Below are 23,063 nucleotides of genomic sequence, written 5' to 3'. Positions count from 1 at the left end.
TCATTTGCTGAGAAGAGAGAGAGAAGGCACTGCTGGAAAGCAGCTCAAAACTGTTCCTGTTGGGGGGGGGGGGTAGAAGGGAGGCAGGGAAGGAGGGAGAAACAGAAACTGTTTTTCCCTGCTTTCTTCCCACTCCTGACAGTCCATCCAATTTCCTTTTCTGGAATAACAGGGAAGGATCTCTCTCACCTTTAATCTTCACAGTGGCCGTCCGGGATGAAGACAGTCCCTTTATGTTGTGGGCTTCGCAGGAGAAAACTGTGCTTTGATTAATACCTGGAATACAGCCAAGAAGTGGGAGAGCAGGAGGGGAAGGGGGAGAAAGAGAGAGAAATAAGAAAGCAGCACACAAAACTGCTGTACAGTATAATAATCCCCCAGCTTCAACCTCAAGCAGAATTTCAATTATGTTTGACACGCAGCTCAGACTCTCTCTCTCTCTCCATGTGCAACTTTTGGGGGCTGAGCTGGAAGCGGATCAAACTCACATGGATTTGGGTGTAATTAACATGTCAATCGGTTTTTTCTTTTCTTTTTATAAAACAGGAGGAATGTGGCACAGAGAAGCCTGCACTGGAAGCTCCTTCTGCAAAATATGAAAGGGAAGGGCAGGAATGGGCTGGTGGGAGGGCAGCCCAAGTACTAGGCTGTTAGCTCTCTCATTGTTGTTATCTCACTGCTGTCCTTGGCTGGACTCTCTCCTATTGTTTTGCTGCTCTTAAGTTAAGGCTTGTATACTCTCCATCCCTTTGTTTGTGCAATGCCTAGGAAAAGAGGGTGCTTGGCCTGGCCAAGGTCTCTGGCTGATTTCAAATTATACCCTCGACCTCCACTAGAAACAACAGGCACCTCTGTGTCCAAAGGCATGATGACTACATTGCAGCTTGATTAACGCCACTGAGATTCCACAACTCAGTGGCAACAGGATTATTTAATCGGCAGTCACAGAAATCAGTGCTTTTGTCTCCATCGTAATGAAGTGCTCCTTGTAAGCATTCACACGTAAATGTAGCGTTCTTCCAAGGGCACACTAATTGTGTCCTCTGGGAAAGAGGTCACTAGCTGCAGTTAACAAATTACTATTTCCTATTTTCAGCTTTGCGCTTTTTATTGGGGAATGCATGTACACACCATTAATGGGTCTGTGCAATGTTGGCCTAAGAGTCCAGAAACACATTGTAGGTTTCTGGTTGTTAATATGGGCATGAGTCTGGAGCGTACAAAGCTGCAAAACTAGTACCTCCCCAACCAGCAAAGACAAAAACACAGGGCTGGGAGAACTAATTCCCATTAGGCCCAGTCAGCGTGGGCAAATGACCAGGGATGATGGGAGTTGTAGTCCAGCATCTGAGAGGCCAAAGGTTCCCCAGCCTCGCAATAGCACAACTTTTCCTGCATCTGTCTTTTGTCAAGTTTAGTAGTTATATACAGTGGTACCTCGGGTTAAGTACTTAATTCGTTCCGGAGGTCCGTACTTAACCTGAAACTGTTCTTAACCTGAAGCACCACTTTAGCTAATGGGGCCTCCTGCTGCTGCCGCGCCGCCAGAGCACAATTTCTGTTCTCATCCTGAAGCAAAGTTCTTAACCTGAGGTACTATTTCTGGGTTAGCGTAGTCTGTAACCTGAAGCGTATGTAACCTGAAGCGTATGTAACCCAAGGTACCACTGTACAGTACTTTGGAAGGGGTGGCGGGGGGAGAGGAATCCAGCCTTCATTTAATCCTAGAGTTACACTTCAGGTAAATGTTATTTTTCATATGGGCAGCAGCAGAAGACAAAATGTCTGCAAAGGGATTTTGGTTTTGTCTATACACCAGAATATGAGTGTTTATATAAATAGTCTTTTAAAATTGAGGGTTTCAACACAAGGCAGAAAACCGCCCTCTCAGATTGTCAAAACTGAAACAATAATAACATTCAGATGACAATGGCCCCATTTACAGTAGACTACACCATGTACTACATTTGAAATCAGGCCCCTCCATTTTGTAGGGTTACCATATTTCAAAAAGTGAAAATCCGGACAGAAAAGTTGTTGAGATTTGTTTGTTTTGCCAAAGTTGTTGAGCTTTTTAAAAAGTAATTCGCCAAAATCTACACTTCTGACATGGGTTGCCATACACCTGAAGAGCAATTCAAAATGGCTGCAGACAATCTTCCCACCCAGAGGAATCATAAATACCAGGCTTTCTCTTTGCTCAAAGAAAATGCTGGTAGCAAGCGTCTCTGGACGAGCAGCAATGTCTCAAGGTGCCTGTAATTATGACAGGACTGAAGGTTGCTCAGTCAGGAAGGGAATACTTATTGGAATGTTTACTTTGCCCTTTAACACACATAGGGATTAAGTGACAAAGAACAAGGCCTCTGGAATGCCACCTAACTCAGCATTATTGACATCCTGCTCACAGGAAGCACTAAACTGTTGTTTAGAAAAACTGGGTCCTTAGACTGGACTCAGATGACTTTGAGAGCAAATGATAGATTTCTTTTTCAATGTATTATTCTGTTTTTCATTATTATTTTTTTAAGGGCTAGTTTACTTTTTATGTCTCTAGTTTTGTGAAAGACAAAACAATTATTTCAAATTAAAAAGCGGAATTGGGCCACTCCTGGTGAAGCTTGCCAGAGAAATGACTCTGAAGTTTCTATCTGAGCTTTTGCCTGCTTCACTGTCCTTGGTTCAGGACAAACCAGAGTCTGAAACAGTAGCTGAGGCTGCATTTTAGGAGCGTGATGCACTGACAAAGCATGTCTGAAGTAAGCTTGCATTATCCTTGCTGAAAATTAGGAGTAGGAGTGGAAGATCAAAAGATGGAGACAGATGACAAGATACATTTTAAAACACAGGGTGATATATTCTGGCTGATAACAGATCGAGCAATGCTAAGAGCATTGCTTTTTTTGACGGTGGTAACACCCAAAATGTCCCCAGTGTTTTCCAGGTACAAAAAGAAAGGTGCAGCAATCCAGCGTTTGAAGATAAATCAACTGACTGCTGAAATGTTGGCCCTGCCCCACTTCCCCACCCCCTCAGCTAATTATTATTTCCTTTAAACATTTTGCTGCTCTTTCCTGCAACACCAGCTCCCCACACCCACACGCTTCTTGCATGCCTCAGGAACTGTGTGACCCAAAGATAGCACACGTAGGTTCACCTTCTGATCCTTCCTCTTCCCTTCGGAGAAAGAACCTACATGCAAAGCTCCATGGCCCTTCTTCCTTGAGAACACAAATGTCAGTCCTCCTATAACTTATAAAAATCAATTGTTTATGTTGCTATCAGCAGCCAGATTGGTAATAGCCCAATACTGGAAAGCATCAAAAGTTCTATTTGCTAATTTATGTAACATTGCTTCATCTGAATGTCTGGTCAGACAAAGACATGTTGTCTGGGCCGAAGCCAATTTGAGCAGTTTTGATGCGGATTGGTCTCTATTTGTTGTTGTTGTTGTTTTTTACTATATAAATACTCCTCCCATGACTCAGTCCTCGTTGTGGTTGGTCTACATACATTCATCTTAAAAGCTTGAGTGTATGTAACGACATCTCTGTGATTTGTTTTATACTGAAATGCTGTTTCTGTTTTTATGGTTATGTGTTAGTTTGTACACATAACCTGTGTGTGTATTTGTGTGTGTGTTTGCTTTCCATGCACGCTACATCTATCATGGGCTTTCATGCAAACTGCACTTGCTGAAATTCCTTCCTCTACCCAACTTATTAAAGCTGCAGGAGACCTGCCTTCGATCTCACCATCCTAACTGCTGTTGTTTTGGGATAAAGGAGATCATAATAGTGAGGGTACATGCAAGAAATCTGATGACTCAGTAGGATCAACCCTTTGTCTATGACATTAGGACAAAATGGGGGAGAGAGTTTCTGGTGAAAGTTTTTGTCACGTTACACTGCTGAGTTAGTACCAAGTCCTTCCTCTACTCCTTTCAGTACGAAGGTCTGGGAAGGTTGTATAGCTAGACCACAGAGTTCTAACCAGGTTCATTCAACTGCATAGGAATGTTTCAGTAGCTGCGAGTTTCCCATTGCTGTTCTGTTCTATTATATTTCCCTTCAGCTGCAATGGGGCTGGCTTTTTGCCACGCTGGAGGAAACAGAAGCACTCAGAACAGCTTAAGGCATTAGAACTGATAAACCAATTGGAAAAAATTAAAATCTGTTAACAAGAATATACACCAAGAAGAATGCCTAGAATGAGTGGAGCATGTTTTTTTTGAGAAGGTGTATTTGTTCTGCGGTTATCTAGTTTGCCCCACATGGAAATTCCATAGAAAATTTACCAGAGGTAACCTCATCTTTGGTGACCTCTACTGTATACAGTCGTACTTTGGTTTTCAAACAATTTGGTTCTTGAACATTTTGGCTCTCAAACCCAGAAGTGACTGTTCCGGTTTGTGAACTATTTTTGGAAGCCGAACGTCCAATGGCGCTTCCGCGGCTTCCTATTGGCTGCAGGAGCTTCCTGCAGCCAATCAGAAGCTGCACTTTGGTTTCTGAATGTTTTGGAAGTCGAACAGACTTCTGGAACAGATTCTGTTCAACTTCCGAGGTATGACTATACTAGATACTTGCTTTTTAGTCTCCCGTAACACCAGCAACATGACACTGGTGCAATTTGTATGGTCTCTTCACCAGCCACTCCACTCCTTTTCTAAGACCCTGATTTATCCTAGGAGGAAGCCTTACCTGGCACATGTAGGGTGGAGGGGGAGACGTCGGAACGACCAACTTTGGAATCGCCCATCCACCAGACAATTGTCACTGGCTCAGGTGGGCCAGCTGCAGCACAAAATAGTTGGAAAGGAGTATTGGGGATTACAGACAGATCTTCTGGCTCAACAGTGAAGTAAGGAACACCTAGAAGAACAAAGCATAAATGTTAGCAGTGGGAGAGTTTTCATTATGATGTGCTGAAACCATTTCTTTAAATTCTTTCACAGTAGTTTGTACAGAACATTGGCTGCCAGGGCTCTTAAAAAAAAAACCACACATATTTTAAGAAGTGGAACATTTTACATTTATGGTACATCTTTGCCCTTTTCTCTTTGGTTAGAGCTGCCTACAGTACAGAATCCATTTTGTCCTGTGCACATTTACACTATGATATAACTGAGTGGAATAGCAGTAGGAAAGGTTATTTTTAAAGACTGCCTTTTTAAAGACTTCCTGATGGGCTTTGAAATTATCAGGCAGGGGCCCCAGTTAAGCAGAGCAGCAGCGGAGGCTGCAAATGCATGGCCCTGGCTGAAAAGTTTGGATATCACCAATCAGCTGTTTAGCAGAGGAGGAGGAGGAGGAGGAGGAGGAGGAGGAGGAGGAGGAATGGTGGTGGGGACCAGATTCAATTCTCCATTTGTTCTCCCAAGCAGATCAGTGAAATTCCAGATTTCTAAAAAGTGGCTTCATTATTACCCTTGGGAAATGCATGTGTTTTTATTACTGTAACCCGTCCTGGGACCTTAGGATGAAGGATATAATAATAATAATAATAATAATAATAATAATAATAATAATAATAATAATATCTGTTTGCATAGAGAATTCCATAGCTGGTCTGAGGCTAGGAAATTATTAGTCAACACACTCTATTGGAAGAGTACCTTGCTTCAGTTTTATTGTGGCTTTAAAAGCTAACTGCTTGGAGAACAATGCTACGAAGTGGAAAAATTGAGAAATTGTAAGAATAAATGCCAAGATATTCATTAGTAATAATACACATATAAAACACCTCTCATGGTTCCTAAAGAAATGTTTCAAAGACATAATGAAAGCAATGCCTAACTTCTAAATACAGTCACTGTTAATTAGAAGACATACTATTCTTTTATGTTCTGACTTTGAACACCTTTCCTTAGGGGTTTTAGGAATATATTAAAAATGCATTCGCAGAGTCATGCTGAACCTGGAGCCATGCCTTACTCTAAACATGAAATATAATTAATACACATCCTGTATTATTTTTCAAAATGTCTGTGGGAAAAAGGAGTTTTGTCAGACAGTAACTTAGCTAAAAACCAACTGCTTATTTAAGACAGTAACTTTTTTGCTAGGACTCAAAAGGAATATTGAAAAATTATAGTAGATTGCAGATCTAAATACCACAATATGAAATTTCAGAGAAACCAAAATTTTTAGTGTGAGAAGGCATAGCTCAAAATATACTAAAAATGAGTTTTGAGGTTAATTTGATTGCAAGATAGACCTGTTCTGGGGAACAACGTGAGTTTCTCTATGAAAACCATTGTTCAGAGTTGGGGAATCTCTGCATTTGGCCCACCAGGCCATTTCCCCCAATCTATGCCCAGCAGCCTCACACCTTACATCATATGGGACATCAGGTGTGGGGCAGGTAGAGATGTGGCTAGGGAGCAGGGCTAAACTGATATGATCAGCTGATATGTAGGGAGTCAGATCACATCTCCCTCACTCCTTTGACAGGTGAGTAAATGTGCCCACCTGTCAATCACATGTAATCATTGTGGTGTCGCATGATTGACTTGTTCTGCCCACCCGTCAAAGTTGGCCAAGAGGGTGAGTAAAGATATGACCCACTGAGCCAAAAAGTCTCCCCACCCCACCATGGTACCTCCGTGTGATCAAAGTTGGATCTGGAAATGCTGGATCTTGGATGAGTGAGACTGATGGCCATGACTTATCTTGTTCTATTTTCTATATACAGTAGTCGTCTTAAACGTTCCTGCTGAAGTCTTAGTTTCAGTTTTTATCCTGAACTGTCCCTTGCTCACATTGGTGGGAGGGTATCTAAATGACACAATCTTGTGCCACTCTCATTGGTCACGTTCACACATCACAATAAACTGGACTTTCTGGCTTTGCTTATCATGGCTTACTAAACAAGAGATGCTTGCTTGACCATGCTGCCCAATTGCTCCTCCCAATTGGTGTAAGCGGGAGAAACAAACCAGGAAGTTTGGGTTTCATCTGAAATAGTGTTCATGGGTTGTTGTTCCCTAACAAGCTGCAGTTAAGAAGCGAACAATAATGTGGTTAAGGGCCAGCCCACCCATGAGGCAAGGTGAAGTGATTGCCTCAGGCAGCAGGCGCCACAAATGCAGCAGATCTGGCCTCTCAGGAATGCACCATAATCTCTGCACAGGGACATTGCAATGCAGAAGTGAACTTAAAAATTACACCACAGCTCTCCATGAAGCAGGCCAGAGGTGGAGTTAAGGCTGCATGACCAGTTCTGCCACACTGGGTGCCAAGCCTAGGGGTGCCACAGGGCATGGCAGCTATGACATAGTGAACTGAGCAAAGCGGAAGGCAAGAGATGGGGTGGTGCTGCTGAAATCTGAAAGACCAAAGTCTGCCTCTGAGCAGGAATAAGGAGGAGATCGAGTTACCCATTCAAACACCTAATAACTTATGAAGAAGTAACTAAAGCTGCCTCTACACAACTGGAAACTAAAAAAATCAACTGGGACTTCAACCAAATGAAGACAAGCAGCTGAGAGAACAACCATCAGCCACAACGTTTCTTTATTTTCTATACAACTACTAAGCTATGTATTACTTTGTATGGATAGGTTTTGTTATTTGAAATTAAAAATCAGTTAAAACGAAAAGAACAAAACACATCCCCACATCTCACAATGAAATCAATGCAATTTTTAAAGTGCTTAACTTTGGCAGGATAATGCCACAAGGAGATATTTAGACCGTGACATCACAACTAGATTAAACAAAGGCAAGGCAAGAGACCTTGCTAATGCTTCTCACTTTCAAGTCACCTGACCGCTGATTAACTATTTGACCATACACAAATATAGCAATCATGCAAACAGATTCTGATAACACTGACTGCTTGAAGCATGAGGTTTTCTGGAATACACAGCACCTGAAAGCTCAGTCCCATCATCCTGTGGAAGTTTTGCAATTCCTGAAAACAACGGCCATTGTGCTGCAGATAAAGCCATTATTCTAGACGTGACATTCTTTTTGCTTCTGGCTGATTTCAACAGGGCCAGTCCAACCATTATGCAGATTGAGGCAGGAGCCTCAGGCAGCAGGTATTGGGACTGTGCAATGGGCAGTGAGCAGGTGTTTGCCTACAGAGCTGCGTGTGCCGCCTGCCCTGCCCTGTGCCCTCAAAGCTAGTCTACTGTCCACAAGTGTGTTGGAGCACACTGTCCTATCATCAATATTTAAGCAAGAATCAATAAAGTTAGCATCCATATGTGAAACAGGAGTGTGTGTTTCTTGCCCTTTGCCTCAGGCAGCAAATGCCTTGGGCCAGCCCTGAATTTCAGGTACAATTCAATGTAAAACACAACAGTCAAATATTGGGGAGAGCAAAGAATATGATAAAGACCACATGTCCCTGGGTAAACAGAGCGGGAAAACAAGACTTTCCTGGAAACCGATTAGAAGAGGAATTGCAATATGGTCAGATGTCATTCTGCTAATTTCCAACATAGCTAGATAGATCCCACGCCAAACACCATGAGCTGCTGTTGATATCATGGCAAAAATAAGTAGACAGAAGACCTATTTGATATGTGGGATCTCAGGCAATCAGCTTATTATTAAAGGCTCTAAATATAGGTTTTGAGGTTCCGTTCCTGTGCTGATAAACACACCTGACAACACTCCCTGTCAACACCTTTCATGCTCTCTGTTATGTAAGTACCTGGAAATAGTTGCCCTTCAAAATAAGCTATTCAAGTTAGCTATATTACTCAAAACAAGATAAAGGAAATGAAATTAACTACACACACACACACAGCAACCAGGCCACAGGGTAGATACCGTCCCCCCGCCCCACCACTGTAGTACTTTTATTTGCTTATCATCCAATCTTGTTTACTACTGTGGACACACCTGTACAATAAAACTATGATAAGCTCCTGAGCAAACTTTCTTACCATCAAATATAAGTTTCCTCTTTCTGCCCTTTTTATTTATGAGAGAGGATGATGGGTGAGTTCTGAGTCATGGAGTCCCTGGTTCAAATGTCTCTTCCGCTAAGCCATTCATCAGGCGGCCCTATGTATCTCAGGTCTAGCGCAAACATGAACACACACCTGTCATTTGATACCTGACAGTGTAACACAGTAAAGGCAAAACTGCATGTTACGCAGCAGATGCATTCAACAGCCTCATACATTTTTTAAAAAGCAAGGAGGCCGCAAAATTTGAGCAGTGAGGGGAAGGGGAGCTTAATACGGCACGCTTCGCTCTGACAACTCCCTGCCAGCATGCAGTGCTTTTCCACCCTTAGGAGAAAAAGATAATGAGTACTTGTGCCTTTGCCCAAGCAAGTGGGAAAGTAGCTGGGAGGTATTTTGAGCAAGACAAGCAACCAAGGGGAAAAGATTTTAAGAGGCTTCTTCTCCCATCACTCTTTGACACAGAGGTGCAAAAAGAGAAAAGTTGGAAGCCTGCTGCCTATGTTTGGCATTTTACTCTTAGCTCGCTCCTTGCTGCATTATTCTTCCAAGCACCAAATAACACATATGTTCCACATTAGGAAATCTTGCTTCAATATTGGGAACCAATTTTAAATGGCAGCTTCTTTCGTTTTAGCTCCTAAATAAGAAACGTAATGCCAAATCTTATAGCCCTCTGGCGGTACTGGCTCTAAATTCAGTAAAATAATTTCTTAAGTACAGTTTGACCTTTAGATTTCGGGTTAAGGAAGCAGAAGCCGGTTAGCTTCTGAATAGGTTATATATATGCAGAGTGTTTTTATAACAAGGATGCCAAAGTCTAATGGTGTCTCTTTCAAGTCAGACATACCTGGACGGGCAGCAGACGGGTAGCAGACTTTGTGTACGTTAGCAATGGTGTGCTATTTCATTACCAAACAAAATTGTAAGAGAATATATGAATGCACAGTATTCTGCAATATTACAAGGGTTTTACATGATTATCACTAATGGCTGCTCATTAAGATTTCAAGGATGCTCACTCATCCTTGCTGCAGACCTTGAAGAGCAGGAGAAAAAAGTAACCCTCTTTGTATGCTGAAACATTTTCCTTTGGAAGGGCAAACATTTTCTGAGTTGCCATAAAGTTGACACAAAATGCTTATACAGTGCATATTCTATTGCCCTGAGATGTACAATGCTATTCTATGGCGACAGGCTCTTCATCAGGGCTGCAGATGTCTCATGTTATCAGGGATGGGGAGCCTGTGACCCTACAGATGTTGTTGGAGTCCAACTCCCAACAGCCCCAGCCAGCATGGCCAATGGTAGGGTGAAGGGAGCTGTAGTCCAACAACATATGGAGAGCCACAGATTCCCACATCCCTGCATTTAATTATTATCTGCAGTGCATTGGCTTTGTCCTTCGTTGTGCACCCAGACCTTCCAGTTCTAAAAGCTTTGCTGGAAATGGCACATGAGCAGTTCATCCTAGTTATCATCCCTGCCCATCTCAAATTGGATACCAATTCATAGGACGAAATATGTGCATTGATTAAAATGCTGCATGAAAAGGATAACTGATACAACTGTGTGGCCATGGCAAGACTTCTTATTGCAAGCTGATTTAATCAATGTAATACTGCACATCGGTAAACTAGGCGGTGAGGAGAGACATAAGCTGAATATTGGGGCAAACTTTGCATGTGCTGCATTCTGAACAAATGAAGGATTGGTGGACCGCTAACTCACTGGGGTTACTCTGCCAACAAGATCAGATAACTCCGATAGAAATCTGGATGAGGAACAATTCTAGTATTTATACCAGGCCACGCCAAACTACTGAAACTAAATTCTGCCCTAATGCATCTATGTGAGGGTCATTGAACTGAGGCATCCACCATAGGCTGAATGAGCCTCCCCTTTTCCATCGTCCCCATATGCACCATCCCCATCCATCGACATAGGGATGGTGCAGCTAAATATGGCCTCTACACAAATAACATTCATTGTGCGCAGGCATAAATATGTGGTCAATTTCATAGGGAAAATCTGGCAATTAGCCACACAATTGGGTTGTGCATTGGGTTTTATGTGCGTAAGACATATTTGGATGTATTGTCTTTGTGTGAATGACAAGGGTTTGAGATCTGCTCAAGCTCCCCACCATACGATTGGACAATACCTTCCAGCCTATTTGATCCCAAGGAAAGAAACTGCTGCATGGTGGCTTTACCATGTCAAAAAACAACAACAACAACCCACAGTAGGAAAAAAGATCTACAATGGAAAGTGAAGCTACATGAAGAAATGGCTCAATATATTTTGATGCCTAAGGCAGAAAATTCATACTGCACCCCAGCCCCACCCTACTCCTGATCAGCTGCCCAAGGCAGACTGATTCATCATGCCTGATAGTATAGCATCCCCTTTAGAACTGAAGCTCCTTTCTTTTCAGATAATGGGAGGTGACTGAAGAAAGATCATTTGCTCTTTTGTAAAACAACAATCCTCAAGCTGAAAAACTTGAAAAATCCAGTTATGCATGGGTGTGGGTGGGTGGGTGGGTGAGTGAGAGAGAGACAGAGAGAGAGAGAGAGAGAGAGAGAGAGAGAGAGAGAGAGAATGAGAGGGGATAATGGATAAATGGGGTATATGTTTCTGGTGTGTGAATAAGAAGGGATGCCTGAGAAAGAGAATGAATGGATGATGGAGAGGAGAAAGGGGCAGAGAATGAAAATGGAGTGGCAGACAGAGAGAGAGAGAGAGAGAGAGAGAGAGAGAATGAGAGGGGATAATGGATAAATGGGGTATATGTTTCTGGTGTGTGAATAAGAAGGGATGCCTGAGAAAGAGAAAGAATGGATGATGGAGAGGAGAAAGGGGCAGAGAATGAAAATGGAGTGGCAGACAGAGAGAGAGAGAGAGAGAGAGAGAGAGAGAGAGAGAGAGAAAGAAAGAGGAGGGGTGAGTGGCAGAAATGGATGGCTGAGTGTGAATGGGATGTGCATGTATATGCGTGGCTAAATGGAGTGTACAGTGGATTGGCAGATGTGTGTGATTGTGCATTTGGCCTTGCCTAAATTGGGCACTACTGGCATGTGGCCTCTGGATGATAGTTCACAAAGGAATACAGCTCTTGGGTTGAAAGGGATGCCCTGCCCTTGCACTAAGCAGCAATTTGAACTCATGCTCATCAAATGTTCTGTTACAGAATCTTTTGGTACCTTAAAGATTAAAACATGTACCATGGAATCAGTTTAAGTGGGCGACACTCCACTTCATCAGATGCATCTCTCCTCAATCGCCCCGTCATTCTCTTTCTCATACACCCATTCTTATCCACACTGCACAAGCACATATCCTGTTCATCCATCATCCTCCTGCTGCCACAAATCTGAAGATACCTTTATTTATATTTTTTGTATTTATAGAGCCACAAAAAGAGTGTGGCCCAGTAACAGCAGCTCAGTTACTGTATATACAGAATAACAAGTAATTGTTCCACCTTCAGACGGTTAATTGCAGTCTTATCGTACTCTCCGACCCTGATAGAAATTTGCCTCCATCAATGACACTTATATTTATCTCCAAGCAAATATTTAACATAGAATTCAGCTGCGCTCCCTGGCAGCTTGGCCAGTAAAGGGTCAATAATTTGCTGTCAAGCTCCAGTATAGAAATTGCAAAACAGAAGGGCCTGTTCCACCTAATGGTTGTGGCAAAGGCACACCCCTGAGGACAAAGAAAGGATGTATTATGCACTCCTGGCTTGGGAGTAACAGGCACCTCCTTTCTCTCCAGCGTGGCAGACAAAGTCTAAACATACACCTCTGCATTACATCCAGGCACCAACTGCCACGGGAGATTACATCTCTTCTTCTTAAAAACAAACCACTATGAAACCTCAAATGACTAGGAAATACGAAGTTCTTCATGGAAAAAGACAAATACCTGAAGCAGCACAGTATTCTGAGCCCATGCTGGGACACTGATTCAGCTGTGAGTCAGACAGGAGAGCGCTGCCTACTCCATCAACGATGTAACTCTGCTGCAGATAGCCTGCAGCCGCTGCAGATTCCCTTCCAGAGAGCGTGCAGATCTGACGCTGGCAGCTTTATGAGGTCTGCTAGCATCATAACCCTGGAAGGACGTACAGCTGCAAATGCAGGGAGCCACCCACTCTAAATGGTACATATTTATGTTGATGCCAGGCCAGAGTGCTGTTCAGTGTATCCTCTAGGTCTGTGCGTGCAGTCTGTGTGAGCCAGGGTGATGCAGACTAGGACCTGGGAGACCAGGGCTTAAACCCTCATTTGGGTGACCTTGTGCCAACCGCTGCATCTCAGCCTAACCTACCCCATGGGGCTGTGGTGGGGATTAAATGAGGAGAGGGGGAGCCATGAGCTTCTTGGAGAAAAAGGTGGGATTTAAATGCAATAAATTATAACAATAAATACTGTGTAAAACCAGTATGCTGTCAGTCTGGGCAAACCTGGCAGATGAAACCCTACATGCCTCTCTAGCACAGTTAAAAGCATGGCTCATGGGTAAACAATGGCTGTCTCGTGAGGTTCTCCCTGGCATTGGAAACATGGGTTATTTGAAGGCCTGAGCAATGAGCCTAGAAAAACCACTGCAGCCCTATATTAATCAAAAATTCATTTTCTGTAAGGCACCAAGGGACATTTAGAACCAGGACTTCCAGAGTAGCTGACCTCTAGCACTTGGTCTTCTATGTCACTAGCATTCTGATTTCTAAACCAGGCAGGTTAGGCTGTATTAGTGAAGGCTGCTTTCTAGGCTGAGGTACCGTTTCCATTGCTCTCATGGGACACTGTAGTCTAGGCATCCCCAAACTCGCCCCCCCCCCGATGTTTTGGCATCACAATTCCCATAATCCCTGACCATTGGTCCCGTTAGCTAGGGATGATGGGAGGTGTAGTCCCAAAACATCTGGAGGGCCGAGTCTGGGAGTGCCTGCTGTAGTCTGAAGGTGGTCAGCTGACCTGAAAAGCCAATAGAGACACACCCAGTCTTATAAAAAGTATATATTTCCAAGCCAGCCCCTTAATCTGAGATGCCTGAAGCTTGCCTCCTGTGGTACCTAACTTCCAGGGCACCTTTCAATTATGTCTCTGCTTCTGGTACTTTAGTTCTGCCCAATCTGGTACTAGACTCTGGTCTCTCTCTTTGGCCATGTCTATTACCACTAACCCTGTGGGGTTGTCAGTTTTCTGCTTTTGTTTTGCCTGGTCCAGTACCTCTCTCTGACCATGTCTTCTGCTTCTTACTCATCTGACTAGCCCGTAACCTGATGCAGACTCATGCCCCACAGCAGCCAATTGCAAGGCTAAGCCCTAGAGTCTGACATTGTCTAAACATGCATATGGAGAAGCCAGAAAATGGAAGACATGGATTCTCATATCATCTGAAGGGTCAGACACATATTTTGGTAGGCTCTCTGGAGCCCTCATTCTATAGTTAACCTATCTGACATCACACTCACCATTAAAACATTATAAAGATGCTAATTCTAGCTGTTTCTTGGGCATGCTTTCAAATGAAAGTTGGCAAACATAATGTTGGAAGCACTCAATATTTTGCAGAACTAAAGACCCAACAAAAAATTGTGTGATAGGTCCCCTACACCAGCTACCACTCTCTTCTGATCTTTAGATGGTCGCTGCGACAGCATAATTGTTTTGGTCATAGCAGCACAGACACTGGAAATGAGCCAACGTCAGCCAGGCAGTCTCTTCTCACAATTTCCACATGCAGCCAACTATTGCGTCCTCAGCATGCCTGCCTTGGGCAAGAGCCAGTGACAGGGCCCTTACCTTCCACAATGAGCCACACTTGCTGTGATTCTTCTTTCTTCCCGTTGGTCTCCACTTGGCACCAGTACTTCCCAGAGTCTTTCCGGTCCACAGACTTCAAGCTAAAGTGTTGAGAGAGCGATGAATGGTAAATGGCACTGTGGCATAAACAAGCAGCTGTCATCACAAGCTCTTCCAATTCCATCCAGTGATCTACAAACATTGGAGCCATTTCCAAAATAGGAAATCCCTCCTGCTTCAGCATGTACTCGTGTGATCACAGGAAGCTGTCCTAACTACAAGGCCCCGGCTCTATTTGGCCCATTACTGCAAACAATTGCCCAAAGCCTCACACAGAGGCTTTTCTCACATCTGCAACCCAGGTTTATGTCAGCTGTAGATGCCAGCAAATGAACCCAGGACTTGCTGAATGCAAAGCACAAGTGTCACCGCTGGTTTTTGGCTCTGCAAAAGGAATGCAGTTTGCCATATCCTGAGAAGCACTTGTTTTCCAGGATTCCAGAGAACATGTTAAATTGTGGCCTTACAGTGGCCCATGACTGCATCCAGCCTGAATATGCAGGGAAAGCAATAAACCATGTGGCGAGGCTTCCACATATTTGTGTGGGTACCACAAAGCAGAAGGAGCTCTTTAGAGAAGATTAGCCAATCAGTGCAAAGCATATGCCATAACACAAGTGACAGAAAATAGGTCAGGAACATAGGAAGCTGCCTTGTCCTGAGTAAGAATAATGGTCCCTCTAGTCCTCTACTCTGCATATATTGTTGGGGCTACAACTCCCATCACCCCTGATCACTAGCCATGCTGGCTGGAGCTGATGAGAGACATGGAGGGCACTACGTTGTGCCTCCCTGGTCCAAATTGATTGGCAGGATTTCAAAGACGCCCTTCCCCAGCCTTAGCTGGAGATGCTGGCGAACCTGCAAGCAATACTCCATCACTGAGCTACAGCCCTTTCACCAGAGACATATGATTTTGGAGACTGAGACAGAGATTGGAGGAGAGGTTACCCTTTTCAAAACAGTGAAGGAATCTTTAGCACCCACATGGGAGAAATAAGTGCTTATCTTGAAATACTGCACGAATTAATTAGCCAAGTGCCATGCAATTCCTGTTTGCAGAACGTGACTTAGCTAACTCCCTGGTTCCAGGAAGTTTAACTGTCCTCATCTTGGAAGAAAGAGTCTGCCAAGCCGCTCTAACCCTGAGACTGGAGTCTAAAAACATGCGGAGAAAGCAAATGTTTTGGTTAGACAAGAGCGAAAGGGAAGGAGCAAACATTCCCTCATCAAGGTGATGACTCAGAGCTGGAGCTCTTCATCTCTGGCCTTATTCAGCACCGCATAAACCTAAATAAATATTTCACATGCTAATCTTTTCTTACAAAGTGGGAAGCAGGGTAGAGAGTAACTGAATGCATAGAATGTTGCTATGAACCAAGGGAGAAATTCTGTCCACAGTTCCTCAAGTTCAGACACATATGTCAATTTATATCAGACTGAAAACAGCTTTGTACGGCTTCAGCTTGCGATAGCCGCACGACAAAGCCAGTCCAGCCCCTACCAATTCCAGCTGTGGCAGATCATCACAGGGTGACCATATGAAACTCAAGTCATCAAGTGTCATTCTGATTGGGAAGGGACAACCAGCAGCTCCACTCTCAGCTCTTCCCGATCCGCCTATCAATTTGCTAAATCAGACATCAGTGCAACAGCCTACAGGGTATTTAATTAGGGCTGCCAGAGGTGCTATTTCAATGCTGTTTGCTGTAATGCAGCAATATATCCTCTCTCCACCCATCCCGGCTCCTTGTAAAACAAGTGTTTCCAGGAGCACATTTTCATTTCAAGGGCTCTGTTGGGAATCCAAGATTCTCAAGTAACTATTTAATTCAAAAGGCCTCTGGAGAGATGGATTTGGGAATAGGTAATTCTTGTATATTTCTGGCAATTGTTGCAGTAATTACAGCACTTGCAAACAGTATCTGGAAAGATGACTGGCACTTTTCCTCTCCCACCCCCAGCCCACCTGCTGTACCTGTCCCGCCGCAACATCCTAAGCAAACTACCCTTGAATATTTTACCCTATGATAATTGGCCCAAATGCAGAACGCTTGGCTTGATCTAAATGATGGAGTAAATGTGCTGGAACATCTCTTGTGGGGATGACTAAGACTTGGTTTGTATGACACATCCTCTCCCCTCCCAACAGGATTCCGATCTAGTCTCAGAAGTCTGATTTTAATTAGGGCATCTCTTTTTAGTCAGAGACCAGGAGAGAAGGAAGGGACATGGTGGGAATAAATGAGAGCAAGGAAACTTTTAAGTACATCTCCAGTTTTGCCGCAGAGCACATTGGAACAAACAAGGGGAAAGGGGGGCTGTAAAGCTTTCCTTGTCATTTGCCTTCAGGCTAGGCCAGAAAAGGGGAAAGCTCTCAGTATCAGAAGGACAGATACAGCATGAACATGCAATCAGTGGTGGCGGAAACAACATCTGCTGCCAATGCTGGTCTTAGAGAACCACACAGGGGAATTGAGGGAAGGGCTGTAACTCCGTGGTAGTGCACTTGCTTTGCAGAAGGTCCCTGGGATAGAAGACCTCTTCCTGAAACCCTGGACAGGTGCTGCCAGTCAGTGTAAGCAATACTTGCGGTATGTAGATGGACCAAGGTCTGATCAGTATAAAGCAACTCCCTACATCCCTAAGGAGCTTAATAGCCTCTCTGGGCCTTCCTGCCTAATGGAGCTACCAAACATGAGAAAAGGTTGGGCTGGCCATTTCAGGCGCCAGTACACCTCAAGATGTCCTAGACTGGACTGGAATGGTTTTGGTCAATGGTGCATCCTCTTTGACTGCATTAGTGCTATATAATCAGGTGCAGGGAACCTTTGGCCTTCCAGATGTTGCTGAACTTTAGCTCCCGTCATCCCTGTCCATTTGTCCATTGGGAGTTGTAATTCAGCAACAAGTGGAGAGGCACAGGTTCCTCACACCTGCTATATATGACTATTCACAGTAGCTGATGACATGGCGAGGCTCTGCCACTCACCTAATTGTTGGCCGGTTGCATTGCTGATGCTTACCTGGAGGTGGAGAGGTAATCTGGTGGGGGAGGAGGCTGGTGTGGTGCCGATGCAACAGTGAGTTGAACCAATCTGGTGTTCCCACTGGTAGGCTTGTACCATGCTATCCTTGCCCTTCCCCCTCTACCTCCTGGTAAGCAACAGCACTGCGACCAACCAGAGGTTATCTGAAGAGGGCTCCCCCACCATGCCACTTGCTACTGACTACTCTAGACCAAGCCCCATTGAGCAGATTGCAGTGTACATTTCCCCCCCAACAATTTGCTTTTATTCTGTAAGCCATCTTGCAAGCCTGTGAAAAATTAGAGAATGGAAACCAAACTGGTTTGGTTTGGCTCAGATCAGCTCCTCCTTCTATAGCAAAGTTCTGCACCAGGCACAGAAAGCAATGCAATGCGAGTTTTTAAAACACTGGGTCTTAGCAAATGGACTGCACCTGCCCCTCTTCTTTATCAATTAACCTTGACTACAACAGAAGCCTTTCTTTTGCCTGAACACTCCTGTGGGAAATCAGCCCTCCTGGCCAATCTTAGGGAGGAATCTAGTCCTCTCTGCCTCCCTCCATTCCCAAGGTCCCACACACCAAAATTTTATATTGGGGTGATGAATAAAATAGGAGGTGGTCATGAAGATAGTGCTGAGTAAGGCTGGGTAAGGTCCCACACACCAAAATTTTATATTGGAGTGATGAATAAAATAGGAGATGGTCATGAAGATAGTGCTGAGTAAACCATTAGAAAATGTGGGGGAAGGAGCTAAACCTCATTTTGACCAATGAAAGCCTTGTTCAGACTACCTCTGGTTTCTGATTTTTTTTTACCAGACTGTTGCTCATTTGCCTTTATGCTTTCCTCCACAACTGGAGGGTTGGTGTAGCTGCAGCATAACAGTTACGAGCTATGAATCAGAAAGTCTGCAGTTCGGATCTCACCTCTGCCATGAACTCAGTAGGTGGCCTTAGTAAAGGCACTCTCTCAGCCTCAGGCTTCCTATCTGAAATCTGGGAGGTAATAATACTGGTGCACTTACAGAGTTACTGCTTGGATCACACTAGATCACATTTGAGCGCTTTGAGGTACTATTCAAATACTTAGTATTATTATCAGCTACAAGAATGGGGAAAGGTCTTAGGCACACACCTGAGATTTTAAACAAGGGAAGACAAAAAGATTTGGGTGGAATTCCAAGGAGCCAACCCCATATTTTGCACAGCAAATATGTGGAATGCACTGAGCTCTGACTCCAAGTGCCATAGAGTGCAACAGTTAGGACGGGGGAGACTAGGATTCAAATGTCCATTCAACCACAAAGCTCACTAAGTGACCAGTGGTCTGTCACAGGATAAAAAAATGCAGGTGGTAGTGAGGGTGGTGATAATGATAATGAAGATGATGATAGTAATTAATAATGTAATATAACTTGGAAGCCCTTGATCTGTACATCAGTCCTACCTGAGGAACCCAATCCAGTGTTCTTCATCTACCGGGATGTACACCTGGTCTACGCTCTGTACAACAGCTCCATCCTTGATCCACAGCATCTCTGGGTCTTCCATTCCCTCGAGGCTGCAGTTCAGCTTCACAGGCTGTCCCTGGGACACCTTCAGTTTGACTGGCATTCCAGTAGCCTTTGTACCTGGAAGAAAGCAACCTCCCTCCTCTCCACACCCACGAAAGGGGAGCGAGGAGGTCGGGAATACAGCAAATTAGCCAAGGTTGGTGGTCCGCAGTGCAACAATACATCCAGAGAACAGAACATGCAGGCACCTGAACGCCTCATCAGAGCTTTATTACATTTGCCGAATGATTATAGAATGAGAGTACAGAAATTCCAGTTAGGGAATAATGGAGGAGGTTAAATCCATGCAGGGCTTCGTTAACAACATGCCAATCTGGAGATCAGCAGGGTGAAAGCCATACAGTAGCAACCTGTCAGTGGTAGATACAGATGCAGAAGACATCCCTGCAGCTGTGCCCTGACAATGCTTTTTGAAAGTGCTATTCTCAGAACAGTAGCACAAATTCCGCCCAAAATTCTCTCTGGATTTCTGGCTGCCAGCTAATATTCATGCACTTTTGGGAAACTGTGGCTTTTGATCTACGCCTATGAAAAGAGCTGACATTTTAGAAAGTTATTCATGGGGGGAGGGGTTGTTCGGCAAGCACTTTCTCTTTATTGCAAAAACTCCCAAGCAGTTTTGCAAACACTACGGATGAAAAGGCTGGTGAAGAGCCTTGGCATGAAAGGAAACTAACCATTTACAGAGCATACTTTTCTCCCTTTCCTTCTTAATGTTGTGCTGTGGGATTATTTCAACCAGTAGCCAGGCAACCCCCAAACCCAGGAGGCAGTGCCAAATTTCTGATCTCATTCCCCATTTGGATGAGTGTCACCAATTCATTTGCAGGTGGTGGCGTTTCTCAGATTTCCTTTGGGGTGGAGGTGGAGGGGTTCGACGCATTCAGAATGTGCTCCAGGGCTCTCAAATGTGTTTAAGTGAGTGGGTGGAGAAAGCTATTGCGTCCACAATAAGAAAAATGTATGGAATACGTTAGCTGCATAAACACTGATGCAAGCTGTTTGAACGCTTGGGGAGAAGATGAGCATATGTGGGAAGGAAGAAAATAAGCAAGATGGTAAATAAGCTGCAAGGTAGAGGATTAAAATGTGGCTGCCAATTTCCAGAGAAGACCAGGCCTTTTGTACCATCTCTGCTGTAGGTATTAACCATTGGCAGAATAGGAAAGTGCCAGCCGTCAATTTCCTATCCAATTATTGATGGGTTTTCATCATAATAGTCTTTATTATAATAGTTTTGTCTTGAGTTTCTGCAACTACTTTGTGCAGTGCTGACTTTATTTATCAGCTTCAGCATGCCAATGGAAAGGGGGCGAGTATATAAATTCCATTAAAAATAAATAGGCAGAGGGTTGTATCCAGTGCTTTTGTTCTACTTGCACAACAGGCTTCCACTTATACAACAAAACTTTCCCCGCTTCTGCTCTCCCCTGGAGTCCCCCACACCCCCTCAAAATATGCTCCAGAGGATTGGAGGACCCTCTGGAGCAGGTTTTGGTGACACACAGAGAGAGGAAGTGGACGTTCCATGCATGAGTGGAACTCTGTGTGTGCAGCATTGTTTATAACCCACAGCAAACAAATAAATAAATAGTATTTACAGCACGAGAGGCAGTGATGGTTCACTCTGTTTTAACATGTTGATTTTGGAAGTAGCAAGTACTAGATCTTCCCCAGAGTAGCCTTTTCCTCTACTGTAACGTGCTGGGAGGTGTTTGTTTGTTGTTGTTTTTAATGCCTTTAGAGGCTTAGTGAAGGATCGAATTTCTACCACCTCTGCAGCCAACCATGGCATCCCATCAAGGGTATAAAAGCCCCAGGAGGGAAAATACAGATTTCAGATATCAAAATGCACATAATGGGGCTGAATCATTCTGATTTCAAGGAACACCCAAAGGTGGAGATTCATTGGTGCTTAAGTTGATGGTGAGACACTGCACATGAAGCAAACACTGTACACCAGCAACAGTACCCAACAGTCCGATGAAAGTAAATGAATTATCATGAATAGCACTTGTTTTTCTGGAGTCTTGCTAACAGGTACTTTTCTCAGGACCCAGACATGAACTCTCAACAAGAGCCTCAACTCCAGCCCTCTAACTTCGGCTGCAAGGATAAGGTTCCCCAAAATGTTAAGCAAGGGAGAGGGAGTCACCAGGGAGAATAAGATCATGTCTCAAATTAGGACACAGGCTTCCTTCACCCCTCCTCTAACTCCCTCTCTGAAAGAAAGAAATGTGTATGCACAAAGCACACAGACATCCACGGTCACAGAATGTCATCAAGCCTGCAACATGGGAAAGCTGCTTAACAACCCTCCCTTACTCAACAGCGGATAGCAAGAGTATCCTGTACATGGGAGCACATTGTAAGTAGCATGTTTTATGCAGAACCCAGAAAAACTCTGATGATGCACAGGCAAAGGCAATGAAGGGCTTTGTCACATTTGTTAGCGAACACCAGACACCGCACTCTGCCTAATGTCTCTTCTGGCCAAACATCTGTGATATATTCTTCTTGATGGGACCAGAGCTTTGGCACATGGAGCAAGACAAACCCAAAGTGCAGAGTATGCAACTCCCTACAGTGGATGAGTTGAGTAACCGTTGCAGTGGTTACATTTCCCTTCCTGACAGGTGACCCTCCAAAAAACTGACATTAGAGGAATTGCCACTGATACAATGGGCAGCTAGGCTGAGGCATGCATAATGGAACTAGGTGGGTGATAGCACTCTTTCTTCTGTTTACTTAAGTAGCAATCCTCAAGGAGAACCTTGTAAAGGGAACTGTTGTGTGCATCTGCTAACCATGAGTCACCCCCAGGTTCCTCCTGTTCCTCCACAGGCAACCAGGCAGCCATTCATAGTGCACGGGGGAAAGTAGGCACCCTGTTCTCAGTGTCATGCAGACCACAAGTGAAGCCCACCACAGAAATGACCAGTAGGAAGCCAACTATCCCCCTGGGGGCCTGCAACAAATTGTCCTCCTTGGGGCTCCTTTGATTTGCCAGACTGCCTGGCAGCAACGTATCAGGTGCAATAGGACACAGAACTGAAATGTGATGATGCACAAAGTTTATCTTTTCCCCCTCTGTAGGACAGCTTTCAAAGGCAGAGGAACTACATCACTCAGTACTCTACAAGTGAGGCTCCTCATTAAAAAACAGTGAACAGGGTTGGTGCCAGAGCTGAGTGGGCCCCCAGCGTAATGTTCCTCATGCCCCCTGGCAAAGCTACAGCTGCATAAGTGACTTTGACAAGTGGGTGGGTCCCTATCAGCTGACATCATGACACCAAATGATTGACAAGTGGGTTGCTCCACCTACCTGTCAAAGTCTGCCCGCAGGGGCAGGGACAGAGATGAAGGTAGCCCTCTGGGCAAAAACATTTCCCAACCCCTGCTTTGGATGTGCGTTGGATTGCTGTTCTATTGACCCTACAGCAGACTGAGCATAGTACTGTAACTATCACCTAGTTACAGGTCCCAGGGGAGAGTTCAGATTACTGAATGTTCCTCTATATAGAAAACCAGCCCATGAGGGAGGAGGTTAGGCTCTCCAACACCTAATTCTCTAAGGGTGGTTCCAGATGTGTTTTCCCAGCAGTGATGTATGGAAGTGAGGGCTGGACCATAAAGAAGGCTGATTGCCGAAGA

General features: G+C 44.3%; 1 protein-coding gene across 2 annotated transcripts in view; it reads right to left on the bottom strand.

Annotated features, from left to right (window-relative positions):
• Positions 1 to 23,063, bottom strand: part of TYRO3 (TYRO3 protein tyrosine kinase) — a 68,519-nt gene that overhangs the window by 39,464 nt on the left and 5,992 nt on the right. Inside the window, exons 2-5 of one of the 2 annotated variants that reach the window (XM_082239673.1) lie at positions 19,283 to 19,490; positions 14,746 to 14,846; positions 4,704 to 4,874; positions 190 to 276 (exon numbers count right to left, since the gene is read on the bottom strand). In XM_082239673.1, the coding sequence (XP_082095799.1) occupies positions 190 to 276; positions 4,704 to 4,874; positions 14,746 to 14,846; positions 19,283 to 19,490 (567 nt within the window). The remainder of the gene's footprint in view (positions 1 to 189; positions 277 to 4,703; positions 4,875 to 14,745; positions 14,847 to 19,282; positions 19,491 to 23,063) is intronic. The other variant, XM_082239672.1, reaches the window with a different exon arrangement.

This window comes from Podarcis vaucheri (assembly GCF_965113315.1).
Source record: "Podarcis vaucheri genome assembly, chromosome: 1".
Lineage (NCBI taxonomy): Eukaryota > Metazoa > Chordata > Lepidosauria > Squamata > Lacertidae > Podarcis > Podarcis vaucheri.
The sequence above is the reverse complement of the archived record's forward strand: the minus strand, read 5'-3'. Positions and strand labels throughout refer to the sequence as shown.